The 16,926-nt window shown below is 42.6% G+C and overlaps 1 protein-coding gene across 1 annotated transcript; it reads right to left on the bottom strand.

Annotated features, from left to right (window-relative positions):
- Window positions 1-15,735: 15,735 nt before the first annotated feature.
- LOC128740552 (uncharacterized) lies at window positions 15,736-16,368 on the bottom strand. The gene has a single exon (XM_053836100.1). It carries the CDS (start codon window positions 16,366-16,368, stop codon window positions 15,736-15,738), a length of 633 nt encoding a protein of 210 aa, XP_053692075.1.
- Between the last annotated feature and the right edge of the window lie 558 nt (window positions 16,369-16,926).

A 16,926-nucleotide genomic window follows, 5' to 3' on the forward strand; every position in this document is an offset into this window, starting at 1 on the left:
AGTATGCTTGCAAGTCACTACATTCATTTATTGCAAAAGATTCATTTGATTCATTCGGAGTAAGTATAATATGAATAAAAATAAAAATATATAAATATTTTAAAAATATATAAAAATATTTTAGACGGATTTCTCATTATCTCACAATCCGAATAACAAACCATCGTTTATGTCAATATGTATTACCTATAATTTTAACAGATATTTTACATTTTGGAATTGTTTTCTATAAGCATTCTTGTTTTATATGCATTCCGAGTCACAACCATAATTTGCGATGTTCCGCCCGCGGCAGAGCCGGTTAAATCCGGCGTATTCAGCTGGAATATACTGAAGTGAAACCACTGACTATTAGTTTCAACTGCCTGAACATTGATCGAATGCGGCAGACTTCACGTTATCCTATTCGGAGTAAGAAGCGATTATAGACATGTGCTAAACTAACTTACAGCAATACTTACCTCTTAAAGCTGTCGTGCCCTTGCAGTTGCTGTTCTAAAAACTTTTATCATGATGGCACATCCAATGACGATCATCGGTTATTGTGACCGAATAAATTAAAAACATCTCCCGGGGGCACAACGCAGTAGAATCCTGACGCTGTAAGTGATAGACTTTGCAGCCAGCTGTTAGAGTATAGGATAATTGCAGGGCCAGCCGCTTCGATCAATTTCCATTTATATCGGATACACATTTCCTGTTAAAATAAAAAATATTAATGCATTTCCAAGACTGTTCTCTAACTTTTTACCTGAGTCGCAAATGGCTCGTTCCGCAATCAATTTGGCACGGGGATACGACTGAAGGACTACAATCAACCAAAAAAGTATTTGGACCGCAGCGCATAAATTTTTCTTTTAGTAATTTTGCGCAGTATTTTTGCAAAGAATGTTAATACATATTTTTTAAAACAATGTTTAACTAAAGCATATTTAGATGCACAACAAAAATTCGGGGAAAAGCTTTGCGTTTTGAAGGTAGAGTACATATAGTTTGAATTGGCTAAAAATGCAGACAAAAAAGTATTCGGACAGTTAACTATTAGTTGAAACAAATGTCCTTTCTCGCTCAACTACTACCTTGTCGGACCATTGATGACCTGTTTTAATCTGTTTGGGATAAAATTAACTATTTTTCAAATATCCCTCTGTGAATAGCTGACCATTTTTGTACAAGAGCTCGGTCTAAGTCATTTTAATATGAAATCGAATGATTTCTCATTATAGAAATGAAATTATTTAAAAAGATGTTCAAAAGGGTTCAAATCTAGACAGAATACTGATGTTTTGATAGCGCTATGACAATTGTATGGTGCCTATCGCTTACAATTATCGACAGTATGTTTAGATTCAACATCCCGGTATAATATGTAACCTTTGACGGCTGTCCAGGATAGTGTGCATCTTTCATCTACCTATGTAAAGATACAGACCAGCCCTGGGACCTGATTGCAGTCAAGCAATCCTCAAGATTATGAACGTTCCCAGGGTCGATTCTCAACAGGAGTTAAGTTTCTCGGTTTCACAAAAAAACCGTATCGGTGGCAATTATACAGAGCAATTCGTAACGTTTGATTTGATTGCCTGCAATTAGCGCTTTCATTTGCATTTTTCCAAACCATCACAATGTTGGGGATGTTCGTTTCAGTTTACAATCGTGTCCCTTGTGACAATCCTTCGCACATACAGTCCAACAGCAAAAATATTGTATTAGACCGCAAGTGCGAAATTCGAAAATGTCTCAATTAGTATGATAGAACCTGGCCAGGTGAAAGAGCGTCATTACAGCATAAGGTCCCCAAAGGGACTGATTAAGCAGGCCTACCTAACGGGAATATAATTAAGTCGGAAATGTTGACATCTTCATTAGCTTAATCTGAGAATAGCATTAAAACTATGTTTCCAGCCCGGCAGGTAAGGGCCATCATAAATGGAGTTTGTCCTTGAGCATCCTTTGTATTCAGTAGTTGTCTTAGATGTGGTTGAACTTAAATCTCGCACAAAAGTTGCACAATCTGCAACGCCGTTTGTTTGGATTTGAAAAGTAAGTTTCGTTTAAGCTTTTTTGTGGCTGCAGAGGATTCAAACTGCTCATTGTGTCCTTGTCATATTATCATTGGCGGATCCTATGGGCGGCCAATAAACTGGCAGTAATCCTCCCAGTGTCGCTTTGCTTCTCGGTGGAAGGGGAGCACTGTTTAAACTCAAAGCTCACGATCCACACTACGATGCATAATTTCTTGAATGCAAACCGGTCGATTGCCAATAATAGTATTTGTGATCACGCAAATGTTGACAGGTCGGCTGAATTCAAGTCTGAACCGACCGATCCCCCATTAGCATTAGAACTAGATGCAGATGCACCTTTTGCTAGATTTTGACGAATCTTTATTCGAAGTGGGCCAACACATGCTGCCGCAATACATTAATCGGAGGAATGACCAACCGGTCCAATCAGCTCGGATCACGGATTGCGTCCACACAGTTCTTACTCATAGGATAAATCGTATTATTTCCGTTCCGCAACAAAAGGACACTTTCCGAACAATCATTGAATAATTTAGAGCGAGTGCACCCACGAAAAAAGCTATATGCGGAGAAAAAACGCTATCCTGCTTCTGCCGGCCGGAGTTTAAGTTAAACAGACAATAATGTAATTTATTTCCGGCATTTCCGGTCTTAATAACTTTCCGACCGACCGATTAATATTGTAAACACGGAAAACTGGCGAAATCGTGCAAATGTCTTACTTCTTTATCGATTAATCGTTAACTAATCACTTTTACTAATCGATTAATAAAACTACTTTGTGTTTTCTTTGTTATTCGATTAGATAAATTAATTGATTAATCAACGTATGGTCTACAGTTTAAATAAACTATCTTCCATTGTAGTTGTAATAATTGATTAGTTAAAGATACATGAAATAATATAACAATACATAATATCAAAGTTTTATTATCTGCGTTAGTCGTTCGATCAGTAAATGGATTTGGGCTTACCTAGTCCAAGTTCAAGTTGCCGTGCGCACGTCCAAATTTTTCTGATCACGGCTTCCGGATCGGGTTCGGTCGCTTCTTCCATGGGCAGATGAATACAATCGTCTTCGCCCTCTCTGTGCTCTAAGTGCGAGTCTAAGTGCTTCCGCCTCCGTCTTTTCGTAGACTACCATTTGTAATTACATCTGATAAAAGACAAAAGTCAGTATCCAAATCCTCCCTAAAACATGAAAAGGTTGTTTTAAGACACTGATGTTCCAAGATGATTTACTGATTTTTTATATTTACTAGTAACATAAAGAAGCACAACGTTTTTTCTTGTTAAATGTTTGAAAACTCACCTAATTTTTAAAGAATAATTAGCCGAACTTAAACCTGTAAACATAACACGTGTATTCTGTATTTTCCAAAATGGCGATTTTGATTGACAAAAAAAAGGTAAAACAACTATAAAATTGTCAACGCGACATATTTTCACAGTGAGTTCAAAACCACTAAACTTATCCGATTACGATAACTCCTAAAAATGTTAAAACTACCATGATATTCTTGCAGTTAGCAAATTCACCAATTTCATGGTCCTGTTGAAAATTCAATATTGTTATATCAAGCTGTAAAAATATTGTCATTAGAAGTATGAGAAAAAAGTCTATTTAACCACTGAAATAGTGAGCGGTTTGCTTGTTGTTATAGTAGTTTTAACCACGAAACTTCTCAAGTTGACAAAAATCATGGTAGGCACTACAATATTGCAATATAGTTAAGATAACCATGGGTACATGTTTCGCGTTACCATGGTTTTTTTCTCAGTGATGTGTAAAATATGTTGAGTGCCTGGAGTCGACCTGAAAAAAAAAATACAAAATTGTACAGACCAGAAAAAAGACGGCAATCAAAAAATATTCAACCCTGAAAACACTACTAACAATTCTTCGGCGAATTTCAGCTTGGCGAAATTGACGCAGCACCACTATAAGGTTTTGCACGGGCGAGCATAACCTCACTTCTTTGACATCTATCAGTGGTTTGTTTACATGGACTTAGAACGTGGGTTAATATGTTGAAAATGAATATTGCTTAAGGCCTTAACAGTAAGTCAGAAAAGCACAAAAACTGCCATTCCGAGTAGTTTGGAGGGCGACATTACTGGATAATACGCTTTTAAAACGTTTAACTTCAATTTATGTATATCGCGTTCGCCCAACAAATAGTAAACAAACCACGAGTGGATGTCAAATGCGTGAATGGCGTTCATTCCGCTTCATTCGTGACGTCACCTTGCAAAACCTTATGTCCGGTATGCGACAGAGAGAGGGAGTGCGACTGGAACAAAGAGAGTCGTGATCGAAGAGGAAAAAGTCGATCGTGGTTAGATCGATCAAGAGGCAGGATCGTTGTTGCCTGACCTCCAACCAGTATCGAAAAACGTGTCTCAGTGGTGCAAGACCACGAGTGAAAGGTCTGCCTGTCCTGTCGGTGATTTCAGTAGATTTTGCGAGTGTTTAAGAAAAAACCATTCTATTACGACGCACCGTAAAACGACGAAGTTCGGACCGTCAAGCGGTTCCCTGTGACATTCCACTACGGTGGAATCGTAAAAAACCTTCGCCGTCTTGTAACCTAATTGGGATCGGCATTTGACATTGGCATTGTTCGTACGCGCAGGCCCTTCGGAGAAAAAAAAACCACCGCTAGAAGGCCTGGATCTGGTTACGTACTACAGAGAAGTACTTTATAGCATTACAGCAGCGTGGTACAAATCGGCGGGCTCCCGTGTATATAACAGCAACTCGGAAATCTCGTCCCGGCAAAGTAAGCAGATTTCAACAACGTGTTATCGGTGGCAGCAGAGGAGCTAGTGGTTGACGAGTAACGCCATCGTCGAGTCATACGTGTTCATTGAGAGAGACGAATCTTTCGGAGGGAAAAGTCCGAGGAGGTCTGGTTAGGCCTGGATCGCGCTCTTCGACGCCAGAACCGATGAGTCTCTCCTTTGTCCACGAGCGCCGTGAACAGAGCGACGGTCAATATCCAGGAAAGCTCGATTCACAGCGTTCCAGTCACAGTACGTCACACTCCCTCCCCCTCTACGTCTGCATGTTCCTGTTATCAGGGCGCCAACAGTTCCAGTCGGTCGCACAGTTCAAATGGTGCATGATCGCATATAAATATAAGTATTAAAATGATTTGCTTTGTATAACTTTTCCTTTACTGAGCCCTATGTCTGTCTTGCATGTGTATTTGATGTTTTGTCTGCTTGATAGTCCGAGGTAAGTTTCTGGGAAGTGAGTCTCCTCCAGTACATTGGTGGGTTGCCCATCCTGTAACCAAGAGTTCGACCGAGCTAGTCGTAAGTTACATCTTCCACAGTTGTTCGCGTTCGACTATATCGTGCCCTGAAATCCACGAAAATATGATGCATGAGCACGTTGTACTCTCGACATTTCTGGAGGATTTGTCGGAGAGTGAAAATTTGTTCCGTAGTAGCACGGGTCTTCACAACGCATGCAATCGGCGAACGTCGTAACGGCACCCGACTTTCTCTTTCTCCTCCCGTCGCTGGACACGTGCGACGCGCAAACGTATTTCAGCGATAACAAGATGATAGTTGGATGCGATTTCAGCGCTGCGTTTGTTGCGTACATCAATCCGATCCATGTTGTTATTACCACAGAATTCTGTAAACAGCTCTCCGTTTTCGCTCATCTCTCCTAGGCCATGGCATCCTATGACGCGTTCAAGGTCCGCGTTGTTTGAGCAAAAGAACCTTATTAATAGAGAAAAACTAGATGCGAAAGTTCTATAAGAAGGTGAACCAATTTCGTAAGGAATGCGCACCGAAGCCTGATATGTGAGGGACGAGGATGGAAACTTGATCATAATCGCGCGAGTTGGTCCACAGGTATTCAAAATCTCAACGGCGATATGACAAAAGGAGACGAAATAGAAATTAACATCGGAATACCAATAAACGATAAAGCGTACCGGCTGCCGATTTCGAAGAGATCCGAGGAAATTGGACGCCTGAAGATTAATAGAGACTCCCGGCAGAATTCTACAAAAATAGCCATGGACCACTGGCAACGACACCTCACTGGAAGATTTCAAAGTATTGGGAGGAAGAGATTTTACCGGCGGAGTGGATGGAAGATGTGGTTTGTCCCATCAACAAAAAGGGTGAACGGTTCGGTTGCTGTATATACCGCGGTATTACACTGGTCAACGCCACCTACCACGTGCTTGCAACGTTGGTTGCAAGCAAAGCGCACATCAGGCGGAGCGAGTGGATCTCGGATGAAACTTGGAGGAAGATCGACGAGCGGAGAGAGGCGAAAGCCGGCATTGAGCGAGCGCGAACCAGATCGGCTAAGACAGCTGCCCGTCAACGATACGCCGAACTGGAGAGGGCTGTTAAACGTGCTTGTAGGCGGGACAAGAGAGCCGGGACTAACTCCCTAGCTGAACAAGGAGAAACCGCCGCCGCCAATGGTGATATCCGTTTGTTGTACGATATTTCTCGCCGCCTTAGTGGTGCCAGGATGAATACAAAGATGCCGCTAAAGGACAGAGCTGGTCAGCTATTGACTGACCGTACAGAACAGCTTAAGCGATGGACTAAACATTTTGAACAACTCTTCCGAGTTTCAAATGTCAGAGACCAACAAAACCAGCAGCGTTCGTCGAATTAATCGCTTTAAGTCGGAGACGCCATCGCTGGATGAAATTGTAGCAGCCATCAAGAGTATGAAATCAAAGTCCCTAAGAAAGGAGATCTAATTGACTGCGGTAACTGGCGTGGCATCACGTTGCTCTGTATTACTCTCAAAGTACTCTGTAAGGTAATCCTCAACCGGATCCAGGAGAAGATCGACGCTACTCTCCTGCGGCAGCAAGCTAGATTCCGTGCTGGCCGATCATGTGTAGACCATATCACAACGCTCCGCATTATATTGGAGCAGATCAACGAATTCCAGGACTCTCTTCTGCTGGTGTTCGTTAACTTCGAAAAGGCGTTCGACCGATTCAACCACGAAAACATCTGGGGCGCACTTAGGTGTAGAGGAGATAAGCTAGTCCATCTCATCGAGGCTCAGTACGAGGCGTTCAATTGCAAGGTTTTGCACGACGGCGTCTTGTCCGACCCTATAAGGGTTACTGCTGGCGTGAGGCGTGAGGGCTGCATTTTATCACCGCTTCTGTTTCTCATCGTTATGGATGAGATATTAGTTGGAGCAATTGACAGTAGACGACATCGAGGATTGCCTTGGAATCCTCTGACGATGGAGCAGCTAAATGACCTCGACCTAGCCAACGACATTGTCTTGTTCGCACAACACCGAAATGATATGTAGAGCAACTTAGATGACCTGTCCGAGAGCTCCCTGGCAGCTGGTCTCACAGTCTATGTAGCAAAAACTAAGTCTATGGTAGTGAACACTGACAATTCCACCAACTTCACAGTAGCGGGACAACAAGTTGAGCCTTTCAATATTTTGGTAGCCAGACAACGCCGGATGGTGGTACCAAGATTGATATAGCCACACGGATCAGGAAGCCCGGGGGTGCCTTTACAGGTCTGCGAATAATTTGGCGCTTAAACCAGATCCCTCTACGTACGAAAACCCGAATCTTTAATTCAAACGTTAAATTCGTACTGCTGTAAGCCTGCGAAACGTGGTGCGTCTCAGTGGAAACAACGCAAAAACTGCAGGTATTCATAAACCGGTGCCTGCGATATATCATTCGTGCCTGGTGGCCTGACAATTCGATCCAACGAGGAACTCCATCGTCGATATCATCAACGACCGATAGCAACAGAAATTCGTGAACGTAGGTGGAAGTGGATCGGACACACCTTGAGGAAAGGAGCGAACGAGATCTGCAGACAAGCCTCGTAGACGAGGCAGACCCAGAGGCTCATGGCGACGAAGCTTAGCCAACGACATCCGGGCTGTAGACGAGAACCTGTCCTGGCGACAGGTAAAAGCCATGGCAGGTAACTGTCAGCAGTGGAGATCTCTGATTTCATCCCTTTGTTCTGCGCTGCCGGACCGGCGGACATGGACACATAAGTAAGTAAGTTATCGGTACGCGAGCATTATTCTGTGAGGATAATAATGTCACAAGTCAGTTTAAATGTAGATTTATTTAATTCAATACTAAATAATTACTCGCGCATCTATGAAGAAATAATAAAATCTAAATCTCTATCAAATGTTTCAAATTCATATTTTATCTTACTGTCAGCTACAGTCAACAAAGCTCTAATACCATATCCTTAGAAGCCACGAAATAATCCGAATATTTCTAATGATTCCTCGTAAATTACCCTAATTTATGTTTCAAACTATGCTGAAGCAATAATACTGCTAATCATATGTATGTAAAAGTCTCGCTACAGCAAAGCAAAGCAGGCCAATCGGTTGGACCATGGCGAGGAAAATGTACGGAAAATAAAAACAGATGACACGTGTGTCCCGTATCAACATCGACCAGCTGGAAGCTGTGATTGCGGATATTGTGGCTCAAGCAGCGAAAACCCCTCATCGTGTCGGCTACTACCACAGTCGGAACAACAGTGTTTGGTGCTTTTGATAACCTGGAAAAGGTCGCCGATATTTGCCGGCGGTACTAAGCTGGGCATGCAAGCCCCGAAATGTGGGGCCCCACGGACGAAGCACACGTGACGGCATGATGTGACCATTAATTTCAGTAATGCTTGATTGTGTATTATTTTCCACCCATTTCAGGCCTCATGGGGAGGAGTCGCTTCGCTATACCCTCGGCACTCGACATAAAGGATTGCTGGCTCGCTGGCAGGCAACCATGGAACGTGCCGATTCGGTGACGCTGTGTCCGCAGAAAATGATAGGGGCTCCACTTCAGTGCGCAATGTTTTTGATGGAGCATAAAGGACTGGCTGCTCCGGCGGTGCTAGCTCAGTAATGCAGCGTTTGCGAAATATTTGCTGCCAGAACAGATGTATACTTACTACGACGTCTCCTTCGTTACTGGTTAAATCAGCATCCGGCGTCTGGGAAAGGTATTCATTCATTTTTATTTGCTAATATTTCTAGAGTCGGTATTTTACACTACCACTAAGAAGAATTTCTTGATTAATTTTTCGTCATTTGGCATTTGAAAATTTATTACTTTTGACATTCATTCAGTCCAGATGAATTTTTACTTGTTCAATCAGGTGCATAAATAATAGAAATTATTTTTATCTAATGTTTTGTGCTGGTTTAAAAATCTACACGGTGTAATTTAATAACTGGCAGGTAAATTCACCTGACTGCCAGACCGCACGCAGTATTTAATTTTCATCACCATCAATGCTGTATGTATATGCAAACAAACCTGTTCCATGAGCCGCGACAGACTTCAACAAGTTATGTTATGTCTTTCGTCGATTTCCTCCAGAAGCGTAATTCTCGCGTGTATCGTCTAATCTACTGTATGTTTTTAGATCGACTTGTGTTCAGGTTGTGTGGTTTACGGCACGTGGGCCTCCGTTTTACGAGCCGCGAAATATTTTCTATCGACAATCAATGGGAGCTGCTGTTCCAAGCTTGTGCAAACATCGCTGTACAAATTTGCAAACATTTGTTTTCATTTTTTCGGTTCATTCCCTGGCGGGGCGGGTTCCCAGTTCACCAACCCTTGTCAAGAAAATGATGAATGATGGACTGAAATATACATGTATAAGGTAAATTGGTTATGTCATGAATCTGTCTGGGTTTATTCAACACAATCTAGAATGATTGATGGTATTGTCCTAGGTCATGGTTACGATGAAGTAGATTATGAAAGAAAGTAGCCCACTCAGACCATGCAGACGAGAAATATATAGGAAGTGATGAATAATATCTGCCTAGGATGTCAGCCGTCAAATGCGGAGCATGCCTACGAAGTATCATTGAATAAGTGGTTGCGCTTTCGTTCATATTTTTCAAATATGGTAATCGACGCTAAATTCATGCACCGTCACCATAATTACTGTTACCATTGTCGTGCGGTACGTGGTGCATTCTTGATTCAGAAAAAGAAGACGACGCATGGTTATTAGTTTTAGTTGCAGTTTCGAAGTTTCCGAAAAACTGAGCTGAATACGTTTCCGTATAATTCACGTAGTCGATATACCATGTTCTCCTAAACTTTCAATTCCAGTTATATTCACAAACAAACTTAAAAATCTGTCAAATTATTAATAACCGAACCATGTGGTAAAAAATCTTGTTTTTCTGCAGAGATATAACACGTCACAAGAATGAGAATGGTTTGGCTTAGAATATAACGATAATTTAGAACAATTCCGATGCAGCCGCGCAGCGGCTTATAGATCCAAATGGAGCTTCTAAACATTTTTAAATACCCAGACAAGGGTGATTGTTACCAGATACTGGGAATTTTACACTGTGCATATGCGCTAGGATTAAAAATCAAGCAGAACTTGACCGGCCAAAATTCCATTGGTTCCGGGAGAAATAGAATTTTATTGATTGTTAGCAGCAGCAATAATCATAAATTGAATAATCTCGAACGTGTCCAGACCGAATATGTTAGCACGAGAAAAAAACGACCGTCGATACAATAGGAGCTAGTTCAGGCCTCGTGGTCAGGTGCAACGTTCGCTGCAAAGGCAGAAGCGCAAAAAATATTTTGCAAAATACTCTCAGGTTTCAGGCTCCGAAGATGATTGTTATGTTTCGATTATTTTATTTTATTTCTTTTGTCATCTCCAGTGACCGCACCTTTCTAGCATTACAAATTGTTTAACCCCTTTTAGCCATACCATGCGTTATAATTCAGGTTCGATTTAAATTGATTTTGTTTTGGATCATTGAATAAAACTCTGCACAGTTCGGAGAAAAGGCGCCTCTTGGTACTGGTTCAGTGCATTTCGAGCCTGATGGCATGGTGTCAAATCGGACCAGATAAGATTTTGACCTTTCTGGTGACAGCACCAGGCAGAAGGAAGCAGCTTTTAGAGGCACACTTTCTTATAAATTTTAATGGTGCCGGATGCAACAACCGTAAGCCAGACTGAAAATGAAATTGTAAATTTGCATTGTTTTTTCTTGAGAAGTAAAAAAACCTTGAAAGTAAGAGATACATTTTGACATTTTTCGTCGTTTTTCTGCGGCATCATTTAATTTAGTAGTTTTTGAAAGCAACGCGGCTTTTATATAAATTCTTCAGTTTTTTTATTGCTTTAGCACCGTAAAAAATAAAACCAGCAATATTTTTGGCAAACTGGAATTTCGTTAAATTTTTCTGGTAGTGTAGAAACTATTTCCGTTACAGTCGAGACAGTTCAGAACACTTTTTCTAAGAAAGTATAACTCTGGCCAAAAAAATTATCTCAATTGAAGTAATTTAGAGAAATGAAGATTATGATAATCGCGCCAACAAAAACTGTCAGCTAGCGATAGAGACAAGAAAAAGAGCTTGCTAAAACGATTTATGCAGAGCGTTTTTTTCATGTTGGGTATTTTTATCACTGCGACCATTTGTTTGATCTATTGTGATATATCCCCCATTTTACTATAGCTATGTTGTCAAGATGACGCACCACTATTAGAAGCGACCGTCATTGTTTAACTAATAGCATTTGTCCAGTCCGGTGATATATTTCGAATAAAGTGCACTACCGTACTGGGAATTGTTCTCCAAATATCAAAGGGTTCTAACAGCTCTCTGTCGAAGAACCTTAATCTTTTATTAAAAATTACCGGACATCGGCATAACAGGTGTTCCGAGTCTTCTTTTTCTATGCCACAGAAGCGACATATATCATCTTGAAGTTTTCCCATTAGCTTAAGATGATAGCGGCTCGGACAATGCCCTGTTATTAGACCAGTATAGATGCTTAGATCTTTCTTTGAAAGCTTCAGTATTTTGCGATTCATAGAAATGTTTGGAGAGATAAACCGTTTCGACTGCCTAGCATTGAAAGTGTTAATCCAATTTGATTTCACTTTCCTTCAGCTCCATTTTTAAAGCAGAAGCAGATAGGCCGCAAAAGGGCTCAGGTTCTATAAATTGATGAGAAGATCCGAGTCTTGCAAGCGCATCAGCAGATGCAGAGCGTTGCCAGAAGGGACAATTTGGCAAAGAATCAACGAGCGCGGAACGAATTGCCGAATATCCCGAAAAAGAAAAAGCGCCAGCAAAAGGACAAATGAATGTTAGATATAACGGACATTAGGCACAATGACGCGTAATGTACGGAAGGTATAATGTAAGGTAGGCATAATGGACGATAAGCATGTTTGGCGCCAAATATCTTAGCCCAGTGATTATGCCAGCTTTCAGCCTGGTTGCCCTAGAATGTTTATCAATACACCGAAGCCAGAAAGTTATTGAACATAGTTAGTCAATTTTAGATGCTTTACTTCTATACTGGGCCGTTGCATTCAGTTAGAGATATTCATATAAACTTGAAGAGCTGTTTGCTCGAATGAAAAAACGCAACCAGAGTGTTTGACGCAAGAAAATTGAACATGCACTGAGTTTATCAGAGCTTTCTCAAAGCCGCTGATGATAAATACTTTTTCAAACAGCCAAGAGCCAGAGTGGCTATCAAGAATTTCTCTCCACTGGTACTCGGTTCTTGGGTACTCGTCGCAAACTCGTTGCGCGTCTCGACACATGCAAGTCGGCTTCAACCTGGTCATGAAGCGCGTTGGACCCATCTATTCTTGAGAACGGATTCCACTGCACAGCAGGGTTGCCACATGCACAGATTATTCTGTGTTTAACAGATATTTGAAAGAAATCGCCTGTACAGAATCTGTATGCATAGAATACAGATTTTCGCCAAATTGCACAGATTAAACAGATTTTTGAGCTTTTACATGAGAGTGAAAGAGACGGAAATAGTCAGCAAAATGACTCTCTATCTCTTTCACTCTCATTGTTTTGCATTGGACAGATTTTTGCACAGATATTTTTCCTCGCCGTACAGATTGTCAGATTTTCCAACAAAAAACACAGAATTATATGTGGCATCCCTGCTGCACAGTCATCCGGCATCCTTGCGACATGGGCGGCCCGCCGTAGTCTCCCAATTTCGTCAGGTGTACGATGGGAATCTCTCCAAGTAGTGCCTGCATCTCGTGGTTCATACGCCTACGCCACTCTCCGCTATTCGTTTGTACTCTGCTAAAAATATTTTGCAAAACCTTTCCTTCAAATACGGCGCGGTTTTGTACATCATCAGCTCTGTGTAGTGGCGTATGCTCCTTGATCGAAGGGTCGTGCTCAGGGAAAACTAGACTCGACTTCCAGCTTCCAGCTCTCCCAACTCGTATTATTGTCGGCTGTAAGCGAGGATCCCAAATATACGAACTCATCAACCACTTCCAGTTCATTGCTGTCAATAGTCACTGTCCGTGGGAGGCAAACGTTGCTTTCTCTGGAGCTTCTTCCTACCATATATTTGGTTTTCGACGCATTGATTCATAACCCAATCCACCTAGCCTCCGTTTTTAGTCTGGCGTAGATTGCCTCCGCCGTCCCAAGGTTTCTAATAATGATGTCGAGGTCATCTGCAAAGACTAGGAGTTGCCTGCTCTTGCTGAAGATCGTTCCGCTCGTATCGATGCCCCTCGCTGGATTACACCTATAATAGTGATACTAAATAGCATACAGGACAGTCTATCCTCTTACCGCAATCCTGTGCGCGATTCGAAATGACTCGAGAGTGCTCCAGACCCGCGCACTCGCTCCAGGGTAGCTTTGATCAGCCGCGTCAGTTTATCCGGAAAACCGGAATCGTGCATTATCTGCCATAGCTGTTTGCGTTTAGCTGTATCGTTTGCTGCCCTAAAATCCACGAAAATATGATGCGTGGGCACGTTGTACTCCCGTACATTTGTACATGTCTGGAGCATTTGTCGGAGAGTAAAAATTTGATGCGTAGTAGCACGGGCCCCCAGTTGGCGTAGATGCGTAGTAGCACGCTTCCCAGTTGGCTAGTCGTCGTATGTTCGAATCTTGGCTGGGAGAGGCTGTTAGAATCAATAGGATCGTAGCAACTGGTCCTGCGATTGTCCTGTATTCTAACAGCTGGTTGCGAAGTCTGTCGTATAAAAAGCAGAAGGTCAAGTTTCGATAACGGAATGTAGCACCTAGGCTTTGCATTTAGCACGGGCCCCCATCAAGCCCACCTGATACTGGCCTACGAATTCTTTTGCTTTTGGGGATAGACAACGCAACAAAACCTGGCAGAGCACCTTGTAATTACAGCACCGCGGTAATTGCAGCAATCTAGTTGGTTGCCCTTTTTTGTAGATTGGACAGACCGCACCTTCCATCCACTCCTCCGATAGTTTCTCCTCCTTCCAAACCCTTTATCCAGCGAAGTGCCATCGCTAGCGGTTCTTGGCCATTTTTATTGAGCTCTGCCGGGAGTCGGTGCTTTCCGGCTGCTCTATTATTCTTCAGCAGACGAATTTCTCGCCGGATCTCTTCGAGATCGCTTGTAGGCACTTCGAGGTTAACTTCCGTTGCGTCTCCTGCTGCTATATCGCCGTGGAAGTGTTCATCGAAATACTGCTTCCACCAGTCGACCACCTCGCACTCGTTTGTGATTAGATCCCCTCCCTCGTCCCTACACATGTCAGGTTTAGGTATGTAGTCCTTGCGAGTTTGGTTCACCTTCTCATAAAATTAGCGCGTGTCATTAGTCCGGAATAGTTGTACTACCTTCCCAGGCCACAACTCGAATTAAAAAAAGGATGGGCCAAGATAAGATAATTTAATATACTTTTATGTCGTTTTGGATTTTTTTTTCGGATAAGCTCACGACCGCCAATCCATGGTACCGCAATTCATATTTTTTTTCGAATGTTCAAGTGGCCGTAGGTGAGGGGAGAAAAGGGTCCCACATGTAAACAAAATTGTAAATTCTTCTTCTTTTTCTTCTTCACCAGCATAGAGCCGGGGTGGGTCGTGCTGTTTCAAGCACTCGTCTCCATTCAACTCCGTCTTGGGCCACTCGTCGCCAATTTCCTAGTTGTCTCAGAAGTCGCAAATCGCTTTCGACCTGATCGAGCCATCGTGCACGTTGGGCCCCCCTGTTCCTGGTGCCGGTGGGGTTGTTGAAGAGGACTATTTTCGTCGCACTGTCGTCCGGCGTCCTTACGACGTGTCCGGCCCACCGTAGTCTGTTAACTTTCGCTAGATGTACGATAGGAGTCTCCCCAAGCAGTGCCTGTAGCTCGTGATTCATACGCCTCCGCCACTCTCCGCTTTCAGTTTGTACTCCGCCAAATATCGTCCGCAGCACTTTCCGCTCAAACATGGCAAAGGCGCGTGTGTCCTCCGTAAGCAGCGTCACGGCTTCAAGTCCATAAAGAACTAACGGTCTAATAATGGTTTTGTACATTGTTAGCTTCGTGCGGCGGCGTATGCTTCCTGATCGTAGCGTTTTACGAAGGGTAAAGTAGGCCCGATTTCTCGCTTGGATGCGCCGCTGGATCTCCTTACTAGTGTTGTTGTCAGTCACCAGCGGTCACCAGCGATCCCAAATACACGAACTCCTTCTAGTTCAACTTATAACTTGACTTTTTTGCTTAACGTAAGAACAACTTAATACGAACAAACAAGACACATCACTTATGGTTCTTACAAAACATTAAAATTACCTTTTTCGCTAACCGGTTTCGGGTTTAATCCAACCCATCTACGGAGCGGTGGTCGACTGCATACGCATTGTGATTTGTTGTCTGCTACAGATTCAATTTCGTCAGTTGGAAGAGAGGCGATGAGATGAGCGCCTCATCTTCATTCATTAAAAGTCGATCGGCGGTGCTGATGTACATCGATTCCCACGCATTTAAATGAGAGGATTTTCTCACATTTTTTAGCAGCTTTGCGTTCCCCCAATCAATTTCATGTTGGAGGCAGATAGAATGCATCGCTACACTCGAATCATTGGTCCTTTCATTTTCCACAGCTTTTTTATGTTCTTTTAGCCGAGTTTTAAATTTTCGACGGGTTTGTCCGATATACACCGCTGGGCAATCCTTACAGGGGATTTCGTAGATACCCGACCGTTCTTCGGGCGGAACTTTGTCCTTTTGATTGTTTAGAAGCTCCTGTAATGTATTACCGCTTTTATGAACCACATGGAAGCCGTGCCGCTTGAGAATTTTCCTAATGTGGTTCGTCACTTTAGGGTAAAATGGTAAACTGATTCTGTGGATTTGCTCTTTTTCCGGCTGTAAAGTGGTGGTGTCTTGACGCTGTTTTTTACGGATATGTTTACCGATTATCTTATCCACAAAACTCTTGTCGTACCCATTTAATTCAGCCGCTTTCTGAATTTTTTGGCTTTCGGCTGCAAAGTCCTCCCTCTCCATGGGTATATTGACCAGGCGGTGCGCCATAGAGTGAAAGGCTGCTTGTTTTTGGGCCCCGAAGTGATTCGAGTCCGTAGTAATGTAGCGGTCTGTAGATGTTGGTTTGCGGAAAATGCTGAACTTCAGAGTATTGTCTTCCTTTCTGGTAATCAGCAGGTCCAAAAATGGTAACTTTCCATCTACTTCTCGCTCCACAGTAAATTTAATTTTTTGATGTACATCAGCACCGCCGATCGACTTTTAATGAATGAAGATGAGGCGCTCATCTCATCGCCTCTCTTCCAACTGACGAAATTGAATCTGTAGCAGACAACAAATCACAATGCGTATGCAGTCGACCACCGCTCCGTAGATGGGTTGGATTAAACCCGAAACCGGTTAGCGAAAAAGGTAATTTTAATGTTTTGTAAGAACCATAAGTGATGTGTCTTGTTTGTTCGTGTCCTTCTAGTTCGTCGCCGTCAACGGTTACCGTCCGTGGGAGGCGCGCGTTTGTTTCCTTTGAGCCTCTTCCTTTCATGTATTTGGTTTTCGACGCATTTATTTTTAGCCCAATTC

The sequence above is a fragment of the Sabethes cyaneus genome, chromosome 3 (assembly GCF_943734655.1).
Source record: "Sabethes cyaneus chromosome 3, idSabCyanKW18_F2, whole genome shotgun sequence".
NCBI lineage: Eukaryota > Metazoa > Arthropoda > Insecta > Diptera > Culicidae > Sabethes > Sabethes cyaneus.

Bases quoted from the DNA above. Each gene is read 5' to 3' on its own strand.
- LOC128740552 (XM_053836100.1), bottom strand. From the start codon at position 16,368: ATGGAGAGGGAGGACTTTGCAGCCGAAAGCCAAAAAATTCAGAAAGCG.